Source organism: Hibiscus syriacus, unplaced genomic scaffold (assembly GCF_006381635.1).
Source record: "Hibiscus syriacus cultivar Baekdansim isolate YM2019G1 unplaced genomic scaffold, ASM638163v2 tig00000340_pilon, whole genome shotgun sequence".
Classification (NCBI taxonomy): Eukaryota; Viridiplantae; Streptophyta; class Magnoliopsida; order Malvales; family Malvaceae; genus Hibiscus; species Hibiscus syriacus.
The window spans coordinates 1,864,733-1,881,619 of NW_024061783.1; the positions used below are offsets into that span (position 1 = coordinate 1,864,733).

General features: G+C 31.7%; 2 protein-coding genes across 2 annotated transcripts; one reads left to right on the plus strand and one right to left on the minus strand.

Annotated features, from left to right (window-relative positions):
* Positions 1-1,111: 1,111 nt before the first annotated feature.
* Positions 1,112-5,925, minus strand: LOC120201935 (kinesin-like protein KIN-13B). Its single transcript, XM_039202451.1, has 12 exons — positions 5,723-5,925; positions 5,458-5,619; positions 4,922-5,116; positions 4,398-4,505; positions 3,958-4,035; positions 3,796-3,877; positions 2,817-2,976; positions 2,434-2,736; positions 2,043-2,261; positions 1,533-1,950; positions 1,385-1,450; positions 1,112-1,304 (listed from the first exon to the last, which is right to left on the minus strand). Exons 1-12 carry the CDS (start codon positions 5,852-5,854, stop codon positions 1,128-1,130), a joined length of 2,100 nt encoding a protein of 699 aa, XP_039058382.1. The 5' UTR covers positions 5,855-5,925; the 3' UTR covers positions 1,112-1,127.
* A 7,346-nt stretch (positions 5,926-13,271) lies between these two features.
* Positions 13,272-16,125, plus strand: LOC120201960 (probable ubiquitin-conjugating enzyme E2 37). The gene is made up of 6 exons (XM_039202468.1): positions 13,272-13,460; positions 13,567-13,636; positions 13,741-13,846; positions 14,775-14,873; positions 14,973-15,107; positions 15,188-16,125. Exons 1-6 carry the CDS (start codon positions 13,325-13,327, stop codon positions 16,094-16,096), a joined length of 1,455 nt encoding a protein of 484 aa, XP_039058399.1. The 5' UTR covers positions 13,272-13,324; the 3' UTR covers positions 16,097-16,125.
* The last annotated feature ends 762 nt before the right edge of the window (positions 16,126-16,887 follow it).

Genomic DNA, 16,887 nt, shown 5'->3' on the forward strand with positions numbered 1-16,887 from the left:
TATTTAATTCATTGAATTAATGGGTTAAGTCGAAAGTTATGCCAATGATTCATGATTGTGAGTTTATTAACATATAATACATAATTAATAATAAAATGAATACGAAATATATTAAAAGTAAATATATTTCAATTTCAAAACCTAAATATTTGTGATATTTTTCACATATACAACCATAATATCGTAAAAGTAAATAAATCACTAATATTAAAATGATTATCATTTTGTATTGTGTTGACCAACAATGAGGAATGGTTCACATGTTGAACACCGACGGATCTAGAAATATCAAAATATGATCTAAAATTTTAATTTTAATTTTCTAAAAATAATGGGTATATAAATTTTTTCTTTTTTCTTTAACACATTAGACTAAATTTAACCATTTTTAAAAAGAATGGAGATGCACTTGAACAAGAAAAATTCGATTTGAATATAATAATCGTTTATACGTCATTCAACTTGATCTAAGTTTTGAGAAATTTCATCTGAACCATAATTCTATTTGATTTTTAAAGGGAAAAATTATACTCAAACGGATCCAATCCGATATAAATATATATAATATTCATTTTTATTAAGTAAATATGGATCTAATTGAAAAAAAATAGATAAAAAAGATATTATAGTAATTATCCCTAAATACAAAAGATAAATTATACTATTACTCTCACACCGAAACGAATTCAAAATCAATCAAAATCGAATCAAAACATCAATCCTTATATATATATAATAATCTCTAATATTATAAGAATAGGATTAATAATCAAATTTATAAAGATATTAACCCCTAAGTCGACCAATTCAATTAATCAAATCATCAATTTTCATTCTATAATACTGATAATTTAATTTTGACTAATTCAGTTCAACCACTAATTGGATTAACTGATTGAACACCCTCGAGATTCAACCACTTCAATGCATAGATCTTATATTTCTATGGTGGTATAAAATTCAAATGTAACGCCAGTTACTTTAAAGCCTCAAAAAATGAAGGAAGAAATAAAAATTCCTTACCCGTTAAGGAAGAACTCATCAAACCAAATGCCGGCCTGAATCCACACGACTATAAGTCCACACTGTAATCTGTATGTTTCATTAGCCCTTTTCTGCAGGTAAAGTCAATTTCCAGAAGATACCAAGACATTGTACTCGTTTAATCGCTTTTGAAACTGGGCCAGCCGAGTCTGCAGTTGTAAAATTCCTGCAGCCTTCTGGGAAAGAATGGTGTTTAGCTTAGAGATGTAGTCGTCCAGCTGATTGCCTGGCTGGTCGGCTTCGACTAGCAGATTCATTTCCTACAGGCATAATAATAGCGATCAAAACAAGGGTAATCATAGCAGACGATAGAACGAGTGACAGCCGGAATCTCGTTTACCTTCCTAACAATCTCCATTGTGTCCTCGACTTGCCTCCGATGGGAAGATACGAGATCTTCCTCTTCCTAGTGACAAGCAAGATTGATTATGTTTAATGATTAAGTGGGAAAATTGAAATAAGATGTCCACATTTTGATTGATGTTTACCTTCAATAGAGCACTCAAATCATCGTCTGAATGAGAATTGTTGCCATCGAAGGTTGAAGGATCGACAACGGTCTTCTGCAACATCTTTGGCTGTTCATATGTCTCCTCATAGTCATCAAAATCATCCTCGGCCATGCTATTTAGATCACCTCTCTGACCTTTGAAATGATCTGAATACGGTACGGCCGAATTTCCTTCTGTCCTTGCACTAGGAACACGATCCACTTTAGAAGATGGGTCTCTTTGAATCTGCTTTGACCACCCAAATCTGTTCTCGGAACGAACATCGGTTATATTATCCTCGAATGTTTCTGCTGGAAAATATGAAGCCAAGGGCAATGCAGTTGACTTCCTCAGATTTGAAGATGAAGATACTGTTTCTTTCTTGGAGTTGTTCCCTTTCAATAGGCTCTTCACCCTGGAATGCAGGTAGCCGTATTATTATGAAATAAAAATGCGTAACTTCTGTGGTACAATTTTAAACTTTAATTACAGAACCGAACCGCATACCTATCAGCATATCTGAGTGTATTCAGGGTATGTTCACATGATCCTGAACTCGGTGAAATACACGATATCATAACAGTACGAGAGTCGCCAACAAATGAATCTCTAAGAACTTCAGTCAGCTTACTTCCTCTGAAAGGAATGTGACCTTGGTCATTGTCGAGAGCTCTGATGCATTCTTTTAAAGCAAGTAAACTTTTATTTATTTCAGCACCTTCCATTCTGCAGAAATACAAAATCAGCATGTTATGACATGAACAACGCATTCTATATAATGGTACTCAGAGCATCCATGATTTGATAATCTAGTTCAGTGGCTCTACAACTCCATAATATGCCTAAGCAATTACTCGTTTCTTTGAAGAAGTAAAATCCCTTATCTAAAACAAAATACCTCGTCTTTTTGTCGTTATCAGTTGTATCTGCACCACGCTCACTTCCAGCAAGATCTATGAAGGAGAGCTTCCCTACAAGTCTAGCAGGCTTATTTTCACTGCCATCAGCTGATCCCTTGATGGCAAGCTGAAGAATACCATGTGACCTCGAGGATTCCTCATTTGCACCAGTAGTGCCAGTGCTTCTTGTTGCATTTCCTCTCTCGATTAATTCCTTGATTTTTTGAACATCTAATGCCTTGTACTCTTGTAGGCCCACAATACAGACCTGTTGTTTCCCATCTTCTCTCATGCACAGCTTTCTGCCAAAAGAATCAAATCTAATCAGAGAACTACAAACTCGGTGGCAATCTGTAAAGGTTTCTATTTGGAAATAACTTACTTCCGATCATTAAGGAGATCAAAGACTTTTCCTCCATAAATCTCAAAGAAACTGACAAAGAGTTGGAAGCCATGGTTCCGGTATGTATGGTACATTAATCTTAAAATATCTTGAGATGCTTTTAGAGGCAGTGGCTGCATGGTATACGTCTTTCCACTTCCTGTGAAGAAAACATAAGATCAACTAAAGATTTCAACAGAGACCAAAATGGCTATACAAGGTGTATTTGAATCCATAAAAAATACACATTTGATGGTGAAAGTTTGAACTAATTAAGAAATTTCATAATTTGAAACAGCCCTTCCCATATGCATACATACACATTCATCCAAATGATAGCTCTAGTGCTTTCTGTTTATGTTTTAATGCAGCTTATGTGATGACTCAAACACAATATACAGAGACCAAAAAAAACCATAGCTCAAGACACCAAAGCATAATTACTAGTCATAGAATCCAAGAGTTATTCGTTATTAGTAAAGGGCAAACGCCAAATGCAAATAAAAAAGGACCAGGTGAACAGATTGTAGCTCATAAAGATAAAGGACAAAGGAAACGAGACAGCTATGCTTAACCATGGAAAAACTTATCAAGGTGCATTCAGGAATTTATAGCATAATAATTAACTAATACACCCGGCAAATTGGTTACTATGAGAGTACTAGAAAATAGAGAATGTGAGTGTGACTAATAAATAAACTCTAATACTTCAAACTCCTAAAACCAGATCGAGTAGTATGTATGTTTACTCCATATTCTCCCTGTCCACAAAAAAACCAAAATTCTACTTTGACCTTTTTTCCGATTCTACTGTCTTTGTCAAAATCTAGCATAAAGAGCATATAAAACTACAGATATTTAAAGATCAGCATTCAAGGGGAAAAAACATTAAAGTAGCTGGCACTCGGCTTAAAAATAATGGCAAGTTCACAATAAGATTTATTCTACGGAATTTTATTCTACTGTCTTTGTCAATTACCTGTTTGCCCATATGCAAAACAAGTTGCTTTTGTTCGATTGAAGATCAGTGGTACCATTGGCTCCACGGTCTCAGAGTATACCTACAGCAATAGAAAATTAAATCTAGTCAAATTAGCTCGATGACACACTAAAGGTTATACACTTCCTGTCATATACTCACTTCGTCATTGCTAACAGCTTCATTCAGTATGGCATCAAAAAGAAATTCATGCTTCTCAACATATTCTGTCAGGTCAACCTGCAGGTATCAATCATTAACGACCATGCAAAAGATTGCTACTAGGTCATATGTATAATAACCCAAGGAAGACTACATCTTCCTTCAGCATGGCACCAAAATGAAAAAGATGTAAAGTGTTACAGATGGCGATGATTATCATCAATAACTAAGGCTTTAAAGTCACTCTGGATTTTCCATGAAAAAATCAAGGCAAATAGCAATTAACTTTCTATTGTTCAAATTTTAAATGGCAATCTATTGAAAATCCTATAACAGCCCATGGCGGCTAAATTTAGTAACTGCACCAGGAAATAAACCCAGATATTTACATCAAAATACAACTGAAGGGGAAAAAGGGAAACCCTATTAAAAAAGCTCACCTTTAGTTTTTTTTCATGAACCACTAGTGCATTGGAATTTGACCCTATAGTGATAATATCTTCCTCTTTCTTTGATATTTCCTTTTTGTTCAATGGTCTCTTGCGCACCTGCAATGGAAGTTGTTATGAGCAATTTTAAAAATTATAAGACAAAAGCTAGTAAGAGTATATGGTTTTCATTGCCAACTTCAACAGTCTATATTTTCTACCATACGGCATTTACAATTAGTCAGAGGTAAAGATTTTCATAATCTATAGCATATATCGCTAACATTGATAGCCTGTGAAAAGCATGGATCTGTATGTCTAAACCAAATGATTCAGTTGTCCTTAGAACTTTAACATTTGTTGGGATCATTAATTCATCACGCAGATGATATTAAGGTCCTCAAAATCAAACAGATCATCCTATTTCTTGGCACAACTAAATACCTGATGGATCAATCCACTATAATAACCATTCAAAACAATGAAATTTATATTGTGCGATACATAAAACCAACGAAAGCATTCAAGTAGCATACCACAACTTTAATCTTGGCAACACTATTAGCTCTTTCTCTATCTAGTGAGATGCTTTCAAGAACTTTACTTTCAGCATTTCCGCGCGGCATGTTCGGAAGTTTGTCGGTAGCTATATACCGTTCAGAATCATCAAAACTTTTACCACGAACAGGTTTCTGAAGCTCGTATCCTTCGTATACACTAGGAACCTGCAACCAGTGGGGACAAAAGGCACTGATAAACTTATTATCCACTAAAGAAAAGCAGTTTTCAACAAATGGTGAAATATTCAATGCCACCAATTATTAACAAAAACCAATTTTGTCGGTCCGCCACGTTCAAGATATACTATAAAAAACAAAATGCATCGATATAATTATCGATCGAATCACTTGATTTACCAGAGAATTTCGTCGAATATCACCAGTTCACCATAGAACAAAACTTATCATTAATTGGCATTTAATATTTTTATTTAAACGCGAGCTAAATCTAGCATTCATGCGTGAGAATAAAACTGGAAAATTTTAATCTAATTGAAGAAATAGAGTAAAACCTCTGGAAGCAGCTCAGTATCAAATGAATGCAGATCAAGTAAACCAGGGCTAAAATCACTGGGCAACACGTATTCGTCGTTGTTCTTCCTCGAACAAATCGGTGTCGTCCCTGGCTCCGGCGACTTCCGGTTCATTCTTCCTCCGCCATAGAATCCGAATTCCTAACCAAACAGAAAAAAAAACAATGATAATAACAATAAATGAGAAAAACGCCTTTGATACGTGAAAACAAAATGTAAATGAGAGCCAGGAAAGACTTAAGACGTGAGAGGAAGGACAATTGGAGGACTGAAGCCAGTCACTGTCAAACGAAGCGTCGAGGAAGTTATCGGAGTATTGACGTTGATGATTCGCCGTCGAATCAGATCGCGTCATCTGTCTCCCTACAACGTTCATTCTCTCTCGCCGGCCGTACAATAACTCCGCAAAAGCTTCTACAACTAAAGCTTTACGATAAATTATCCAAAAATAAAAAAGTTTTACGATAGAAAACCCAAAAGGCAACAGAGAAGAAACAAAGAATATGAAGAGAGAAAGAGGTAAAGCTAACGGGAGAGTAGAGACGAACAGGTGAAATGTAAGTGATGATGGATTGTTTTGAAGCTTTCCTTCTTCGTCTTCTTTTTCTTTTTTTAAATTTCAAGTCAACAGTACTTCCTATCTAGATTTGAATATTTTTAAAATTTTAAGCGGCGCCTCTCTCGAGGAGGAGCGGCGAGTATGGGATACGATAGATGAGAGGACGAGTGGCATGGGTCCACGCGTGTGGAACAGGCAGGATCTTTTTTTGGCTCGCTTTTGTTTCGGATTTTTTTATTCTAAGGGTAAACTACATTCATGGTCTCATACTTCTTAAAATACTTACATTTTGATCATAAAACTTCTAAAACTTGTATTATATTCACTAAACTTTTAATCCATTGATGTTTCATGCCCATATGTTATATTATTTTTATAAATATTATTTATAACTTATATTATAAAATTAAAATACAAAAAATAAATTTTAATCTTCTTATGAAATTATAAAATTATTCTAAACATATTTTAATTGATGTTATAATTTATTATATAAAATATTCTATATTTTATAATTTATTTATTTTTGCTATTATTTTTATTTTTTTATTCATTAATCTTTTAATTTTATAATATAAATTGTAAATAAAGTTCATTAATCATATTAATATTCTAACTTACCCTGGTAGTACTTAATTCCTTCTCCATAAAACTTGATTTGATTCTTATCAAGTGTATATCATATTTCTATTATATTTCATTAATGAGATGATGATACATAATGTGAGTTGTTGTTAATAGTACTTGATTACATTAATCATGATGAAAATAAAATTAAAAATCTAGTTATTATAATACAAATGTTAAAAGTTTAGTAGCTGAAATATAAGGGATTTAAAAGTTCATAGACTATTAGTGTAGTTTACCCTGTTTTCAGATATTATTATATAAGAGAAAATAACTTTATGACCGAATATGCCTTATAATATACGATTTTAACTATAAAAAAATTTGATTTGCGAAAATGACCAACAAATTCGCAACGCGATCTCAAATTCGCAACGCGAACTCCAATTTCGCAATGCGAAAGTCAAAATCGCAACGCGAAAGTCAAATTCGCAACGTGGAAGTCAAATTCGCAACGTGAATTCTCTAAATTCGCAACTCGAATTTCGCAACGCTAATTACCTATATAGGTAGCGTTGCGAAAATCGAGTTGCGAAAAAGAAATTCGCAACGCGAATTTCGTTTTTGCAATGCTAATTACCTATATCGGTAATTAGCGTTGCAAATTTCACTTTCGCGTTGCAATTTTGGAACCTGTGTTGCGAAATTGGAGTTCGCGTTGCAAATTTGAGATCGCGTTGCGAATTTGTTTGTCATTTTCGCAAATCCAAAAAAATGGTTAAAATCGTATATTATAAGGTATTTTCGGTCACTGAAGTTATTTTCTCATTATATAAACCGTAGATAGGCGTTCATGAATAAGTGTGTAATCACTATGGGGTGTTTGGTTCAAGTCATCTCACATTACAAGAGGAATGAAATATCTGTAACACCCCAACCCGTACCCGACCCGAATACAAGTCCGAGGTGTCACATTGACTTTTCAAACTTTGACTCTTTTTGAAAAACAGAGAAATTAAAAACTTTGTTTAAAGCAAAATACGTTAATTTACATAAAAATTACCACAAAATACAAACTCCATCAGAGTACTCGTAATTAACGACTTATTACATGCCAACACTCTATACACACCAAAATATATACTTTGTTGATTACTTCTGATCTGATCTTCTAGTAATAATACTGTCCTTGCCACTTTTATTCTTGCTCTTATCGTTTCTTGGTACCTACGTGTAAATCACTTACACGCTAAGTCATAGACTTAGTGAGGTAATAAATAAACATTTAACAACAAATTCATGAATGTGCATTCTTATCCTTTGATCATGACATTTCAACATGCATGTATCTATTACACGATAACATATATAAGCATGTCATGCATATGTAAAACTTACCTTCTTGTGCCACTTTCACTTTAATTTATCTTTCAATTGTATTGCCCATGTATGTTATTGAGAATAAAGGTATGTGAGTACACTGAGGTTGTGCACACATATGCTGTCACCACAGCTCGTATAAATGTCCCGAAGGACCTATCATCCCGAATGATGTCATCTGTGTCCCGAAGGACCTCTCATCCCGAAGGATGTAATCTGTGTCTCGTAAGACCTATCATATGTCTTATAGGACATATGTAACCCTAGACTCTTGGCATGCCAACTATACCTATAACTCTCGTATCATATACTATGGGCATTTATTATGAATACATTTCTCATCACTTGTTCTTTCTCTTCTATCACATACCACATGTATGTGTAACCATGTATTTCATATCATATCACATGTATCACGTATTACAAATTCATATGTCATTTCATATCATATCACATGTATCACGTATTGCATATTCATATATCATTTCATATAGTCACATAGCTTATCTCATTTCATATTGGTCATGTCTCATAGCATATATCACATATGCATATTATGTAACATATATAATAACCTATACTCATTTCATGTATTCATGCACATATAAGAATCACCAATCAAATAACATTTTAGGAGTCACTTCTTACCATAGTAACTCCATCACTGACTCATCGCAAGCCAATGTTCGTTCAATAATATAAGTACAATTAAAATTGCACTCACCTTAGCCTTGTTTGATTTGAATTAATTCTAATCTTTTGATTATTCCAGAACTTGTTTAGGCTCAATATCTACATAAATATAACATTTCAAAACAACTATCAGAAGCCTAAACCTTAACCTTGACGTTAACAACTTAAGCCAGATTATTGAACCAAATTCCATCAATTGTATCCTTAAACCCCTATCATGTCATTAAACTCAACTATCATTACTTAAACCAACTTATATCCATGAAAACCATCCATAACCTCAAAATTCTATCCTTCATATGTAATTCAAGAATCATACTCAAATTTCAATATGTTCTAAATACAATTCTAATACTTCATATTCCCTAATTAGCATGATGACAAGTCAAATTTAACTTCAAATTCAACTTATCAACTCTTTTCCATTATTTCATATAAAAACTCGTTTTCTTAAATCTATTATAACTTCTTCATCTTTTGATTATAAGACAACTTAAGTTTTCCTTAAGCTTAGTTATCATCTAATGATCAAAACCTAACCTTTAATTTAACAAATAATCAACAAATCGAAAAAACACTTACCTTTGCCTAGCTTCCACGGTTGGGAGAAGAAGAAAGGAAGAAGAAAGAGTTTTCAGATAACTTTTTCCCCCACCCCCACGTGATTCATTCATATTATTGGGGGGGAGGGAATATCTTTCATGCTAAATGACCATTTTGCCATTTAATTCTTTGGATAATTACTATAAACTTTTAGGAAATATTTTCGAACAAATCATTGAACTATTCAATCATCATACTTTAATCACCAAATTTTGAAACTTTACAATTTAATCACTAACTCGTATTTTGGGATGTTACAAAATCATTCTCCCGTTTGGTTGCCAACATTCCCAGCTCTCGGTAATCTTTTATTTTCAACAGTGGTATTTTGGGGTATATTATCGGGAATGTGATTACTCGTTTCCTTAGGTATTATTGGATTACCGACGTTTTAGACTAAAATGCTCTTAAAAAAAATTATTCAAAAATATCCTTATTTTATCGTTGAATAAAAAAATTATACGAAAGTTAAATTATAAATTTACCCTTAAACTATTTTAGATTTACAAAAAAAATCCATAATTAGAATCTTATATGAAGTTCAGGGTTAAAATAAAAGATTACCATTTCATTAAACTTATTTATTTTTTCAATTTTGTAAAAAAAACTATATAAATTTTATGAATTTAAATTTTTTAAAAAATATATATAAATTAATTATAGTAAAATTATAGTAGAATTCAACTTGTTAAAAACAAATATATAATAAGGACAATTTGATAAAATATACATTTCAATAATCTTTTATTCCTTTAACCAAACACTGTAATCTTATATTTCTGCTAAACGAATCAAACACAAAATATAACATTCCCAGTAATCCTATTATCGCTGGTAATCTTATATTCCGTGAACCAAATGCACCCTCAAGGTGGGTCGAGCGCTTTGTTTTGTCCATGAAGGCTGGCAGTGGTGGACAAAGAGCGGCCGAAGTTGTGCCTTGCTGGATGGGTGAAGTGTCAAATGAGAGGTCCTTGCTTTGTTTTTTTTTCTTTTTTTAACGAAAGCAACTAATTTTATTTAAAATAACAAATATCTCAAATTACAATAAATTTTATAATCATATAGTAAATTAAGCATCTAATTATGATAATTTTCTATAATTATTCAAACAAAAATAGCAACTTAAGTTCATAAGTACCATACAAGGAAATATTAAAAATCCAACAAATAAACTAAAAGAAATATAGATACAAATAGATCTGATCGCATCGAATAACTAACCACAAAAGGGGATCAAGATATTGAAATATCATCGACAAAATTACAAATCAGACTCGAGCAACATGAAAAGTTATCCACAAATGCAGAACGAGTATCCAAATCCACTCTACGCGTCCAAAGCATTGAAGATCAACAACATATTAGATAAGAGTCATCTTGATCATTTTGTGGAGATGTTAAATCAATTCTTAGAAAAAGATAAATGAAAAACGATCAAACGACCTAAAAATATACCAAAAGACAAAAGAAATATGTAAATGCATATGAAAACGTATCATAGAGGAAGACTTATTAAAATTTTAAAAAAATATTTGATATAAGAAAGGAAAAAGATAATAAAGAAATACTAACGGTGAAATAGCCCAAAAATTTGATTAGTGACTAAAATAAAATCTTTAAAAGTTTAGTTGTCAAAATAGAAAGTGGAAAAGCTTAATGATCAAAGAGCTATTTAAAAAAAAATTATTCTATAAATAAATAGTTCATCTTTAAGAATATATTCCCTATGAAATTCATATTTCTATCCGAAGTTGGTGTAAATAATAAGTGATAAAGTTCGGTAAAGTATTTGGATAATCGGATCGAATCAGAAATTTACAAAAATGTGAAGGATGGAAGTATGAGTTAGAAATATTTTATTTTTATTTTTAATCATTATAATTTAACATGGAACAATAGAATTAAGTGAATTTTCCATGTTAAAGTTGAATAATAAAAATTAAGTGACTAAATTAAAATTTTGGCTGGAAATCAATAAATATGATTTTTATATTGATATGATGATGTATATATGGTGATGAAAACATGGTAAAATGGTAGATAGCTTGATTCATGAAGGGTAGAAATGACTTTTGAACTAAAATTAATTTAAAAATTAATTTTAATTATAATTTATACTAGTATACATAGATATTTTAGGAGATTTTTCTAGAAATTTACCTTATTCTTCCTATATATGTCGTGAACCATGAAATGAAAAGGAAAATGCAGGTTTTCTTTCTTTTATTTATTTTTAGCCATTTTCCTTTGATTTTTGGATTAAGGTATGAGCTAGAAAATTTATTTATATCAATTTCTCTATCACTTGTCATGTATATTACATGGTTTTTATGCTTGAATCAATGATTTGGTTGTTAGAGTAGATAATGAGCAAGTTGGATTTTGATAATTTAAAAATAGACTTTTATGTTAATAAAGTTGTTTTTAAGATCGAATAATCATTAAAATAATTTGAAAATGTTTAAAGATGAATTTGGTTAAGATGATAGGAATTTAAATTCACGCATGTGTGTTCATTTTATAAGCTAATAAAATTAGTGAATAGGCTAGTGATGTAAATTAGTGAAATATGCCTAAATTGATAATCTGAACAATAAGTTTATAAAATCACCATAAACTATACTAGAATGATTAAAATATGATTTTTATACCGTTGGATTTGTAAATCAATAAAGTTTTGTTTAAAAAAACGATTATTAATTTAGAAGTTTATACAAAATATGAAATTTTAACCGATGATAGCTCATAAATTTGGACAACAGATTTTGCTCAAAACATATTTTGTAAATGAAATTAGAAAATTCATCATAAATTGTACAAGTTGAAATATAAGAAGTGTCTTATATGATTAGATTCATATTCGAGTATAGTTTTTAAGGGTACAAACGGAATACTTTTTCAGTGCCTAGATTAATACAAAATAATATTTCTTTGAGGGGAGTGTAAACTACCATAATATGAAATTGAGGTAAATTATGCATTTCATGATACACTTATGTTATATACTATATTAATTATTTGAAATGAGCCAACTCTATTATCTTAGTATGATAATTATGACATTTAACATATGAAATTATGAGAATTTTTTGGAAATGCTGTTTAGAGGATGAATTCATGATTGAATTTGGGATTAAATGATAAAAATGATTATATTGAATTAAAATATAAAAGTTGAGATGAATTTTATAATAATTTATCCTATGGTAAGATTATGAATTTGAAATCGAATTTGGAAGATTGTAAGAGTATAATGGCTAAATCATAATAATGGAAAAAGATGAGAATTTAACTGGCAATTGTGTAATTGTTAAGAATTTTAAGCAACATATTGGAATTGAATATTAAAATGTTGATTTAATGTTGGAATGTTGATTTTTGGGTTGATGTTGTGAGTTTGAAAGTCACTGAATAAATAGAAATATAAAAGAACTTAAAGTTTAAATAATAAAATAGTGATACTGATGTTAATTGGGACTGGTTTGGAAATAAGTATAAGTTTAATGACTAAATTATAAATATGGATAAATTATGGGTTAAAATAGAAATTGAATATAACATAATGTAAAAAGTTTAAGTAAATTATAATGATAAATGCATATTAGAATGACTTGAAAGGATTAATTGGAATTTGGTTAAGTTGTTAAGAACCTTTTTGCAATTACATGAAGTTGAAGGATTAATATGCAAATGTTAGAAAGGTAGAGTATTATGTTAAAACTTATAATTGAATAATGAATTATTGAATTTGGATTAATGTTAAATTTGTACTAAAATGAAACCAAAACTAAACATTAGGATGAAAAATTGAAAATTTTGGTATTTTAAAAGAATAAAACTGATATTTTTTGTACTAAATGCACAATTTACCCGCGATTTTTTTTTGTTTAGACTTTTTTTACGAGGGAGATTTAAGGTTGAAACCCGAAAATGAAACACGCATGAAAAGGTTTCTCCCGCCCGCTCAAAATTTTGATTTCTTAAGCTGAAGGCCGATACGGATCCAAACCAAAATCTCAAAAGCAGATTTAGCAGACCAAAATGGCGCAAGAAGCAAGGCTTAAACTGCGAATGCAAAAGGAGCTCAAGCTTCTCCTCGACGACCCTCCTCACGGCGCTTCCTTCCCCTTTCTATCCTCTCAATCTGATATCACCGATCTCTCCTCCATCGACGCCCGCGAGTTCTTTCTCCTTTAATTTACACCAACAGCGTTTCAAATAGTTTTTGTTTTCTGATCAATTCATCGAAATACAAAATACTGATGTTTTTTTTTCCTCTTCAGAAATAGAAGGTCCTGACGAAACTGTATACAGCAAAGGAATCTTCAAGATTAAGATTCAGATACCTGAAAGGTATGGCTAAGATTCAGAATGAATTTATGTTATTCTTTCACGTTTTAAAAGAAGGGATTATTGGTTTGTTTTCTTTTCTTTTTTCCTTTTTTTTTCACTTGAAGGTATCCGCTTCAGCCTCCGATTGTGACCTTTGCGACGCCTATTTATCACCCGAACATCGATAACGGAGGTCGAATTTGCCTTGATATCCTCAATCTTCCACCCAAGGTTACCTTTGTTCAGTACCTTATATATATTTGCTTTGGTCCCACTTAAAAGGGTTTATGTCATATATATATATATATATATATATATATATATATATATATATATGTATATGCTGATTTAGGATCAAATGACACAACTTATTGACTAGATCGTTATATCTTAGGCCATTTAGAAAGGGGCACCTTCCAAATAAGTTTAATTTATTATCAATGATTTAGCCCAGATCTACTTGATCATAGAATTATGTTACTTTTAATAATTTAACCATTTCTATACTTAAAATAGATATTATACGTATATGATTCTAATTTTCAAATGCATCAAAAACTTTTGGATTGGATATTTTTAGGGTCTATGAGAAGTTATTTTAAACTCGTGACTTTCAAGAGTGTAATACATGGCTCCCATGCCATGAATCATCTTTAGATATTTATCCTAGAAGACATTGTAACATTCACTTGATATGACTATTCGTATATTTAGGCTCCATGCTAGTTTAGGAAATTGTCACTTACATCATGTAGCTCTATTTGTTAGTTCAAGGTGAGGGGACAGTGGATATTATCATTTCTAATTTTTAATCTTAGTCATTAATTTTTATTAGTTTAATCATTCTAATTTTAGTTTTACACAATATAATTGGATCTTATCTCTATATATAAATAATATTATAAGGGTTTTTACATGCTATATCTTTTCAAATTATATTATATATTTGAAAGATTATTAGAAGATCATATCTTCACACGGATGTTGGATAAAGGTAAACCAAGCAAAATAAGAGTTGGGGTAACGTAGGATGATGCCATAAAGTTTATACTAAAAACGATGTTTTCCTCATTGATTTTTCTTCTATTTCACTTCCAAAATGTAAGTTTTGTTTCTTAAAAGATATGTCATGATGAGTATGGTTCTCTTGGCTGTGAAGGGGGCATGGCAACCGTCGTTGAACATTTCAACAGTGCTTACAAGTATTAGGCTATTGCTCAGTGAACCAAATCCCGATGACGGTCTAATGTGTGAAGCAGTAAGTACACTTTCTCTCAAGATGAATTGGGTTTGGCTGATAAATTGATTTGTTTTTGTTTGTTTCCCCTTTGCTTTTGATATGTTGATGAATCTGCAGAGTAGGGAATACAAATATAATAGACAAGCTTTTGATTATAAAGCACGATCAATGACTGAGAAATTTGCCACGGCTGGAGCTGGAGAAAGCAGTTGCAGCAATCAATGCACTGAATCTAAACCAGATTCAACGCCGGTATTAGGCTATTAGCATTTATTTGCTTTATTTTTTTTATGGTTTCTTTTTACTTGATTCCTTGCTTCTTTTGATTGAAGGTGGAAGTTCAAGGATTGAACCAGGAACCAAACCATGCTGCTCAGGAGTTTAATCCTAGCCATAAAAGATCACATGGCATTAGCCAGAAGTTATCACTTGAGTCTACCATCTCAAACAAGAAAAGAGCTGCTGATCTGAAGGTGCCAGATCATTATTTATCTCTCTCGGTACCGATAACTCTGTCTGACTGTAAGCGAAAAAGGGACCAGGAAAATGATGTGCTGAACGAATACAACTTGAACCAAGATGAAGTTAATGAAAATGGCCGGAAATCGTGTTCGAAAATGTCTGATCGGTACAATGATGACTTTGATAACAAGGAAAATGTGGACCCAAATTACTTATTCACACACCAGGCTTCTTGTCAGGCTAACCGCAATCAACAACATGACCAGGACGAAGATCGTAATTCAGGAAACAGCAGCACAAAGGTCAACACAAAACCTTGTCAAATGCAGAAACAACCATTTGGGTCTAGGGAACCAATGCAAACATGTGACAACACCAAAGTACTCGGCACCGAAAACATCTCTGCGAATAAGAAACCGGAGAAGCTCAGTTCTGTAGGTAAGAAGCTTTCACTGGGACTGAAAGGCTCATCATATAGGCAACAAGTGGTTAACAAGGAGAATGTGATGCCAGCACAGAGCTTGCCACATTCAAAGCCCCAAAATCCTGGAAAAAAGCGGCTCGGTCGTAAGCAACAGGGCTCGGAACCTATCCAGAAGAAGCAGCCCCATCAAGTTGCTCAAAGTATGCAAACTGATGTGTTGGAAGAAGAATATTCAATATCTGAAAATGTAGTTGTTCTAGATAGTGAAGAAAGCGAAGAGGAGGAGAAGACTGCCACATTGAGGACGAGAAGGGCACTAGCAGCACGGAAACGCCTTGGGAAGTGGAGGGTTTAAGGCTTGAATCAAAGTAGTTATAGGGTTTCCAATCCAATTAGCATTTTCTCTAGGTTCTTAGGTGTATTTGAATAGATGCTTCCTTGAATGAAACTTTTAATGATTCAGTGGTATATAGCATGGTTCATGGTTGTATGAACCTTAAATCCTAAAATTTTAGAATTTTTAAAATTTATAAAAACAGTCCAAAAACTTAAAAAAATAAAAACCGTAATATATTTTTTAAAGTATACATATGATCTCTTGATTATAGGATACTATTTTATAAAGCCTTTTGATTATCAAAAGTTATAAAATAGTTCTTTAGTTATAGAATGTTGCATTATTAAGTCTTTTAATTATTAAAAGTTACAAAATGGTCATTTGATTATTCATTATGTTCTAAATTCATCCATTTTCGTTAAAAAAATGGTGATTGTTTAAGTTGGATGTTAACATGATGATTGAAATATAATAGTCATTTAAGATTCTAGAATTAGATTTTATCATATCACAATAAGAAGTTTAACGTTTAGTTTAGAATATCATCAATTTTTTAATGAAAAATGATGAGTTTGGAACATAATGAATAGTCAGATGATCATTTTGTAACTTTTAATAGTCGAAGGGCTCAATAAAACAATACTATATAGTCAGAGGACCATTTTATAAATTTTAATAGATAAGGGACTTAATAAAGCATTATGCTATAGTCATGTATTAAATTATTATAAATACAATAAAATATATAATATTAAAACTAGTGAAAATTAATGATTTAATAATAAAAAATAAGACAAATTGATAATGTA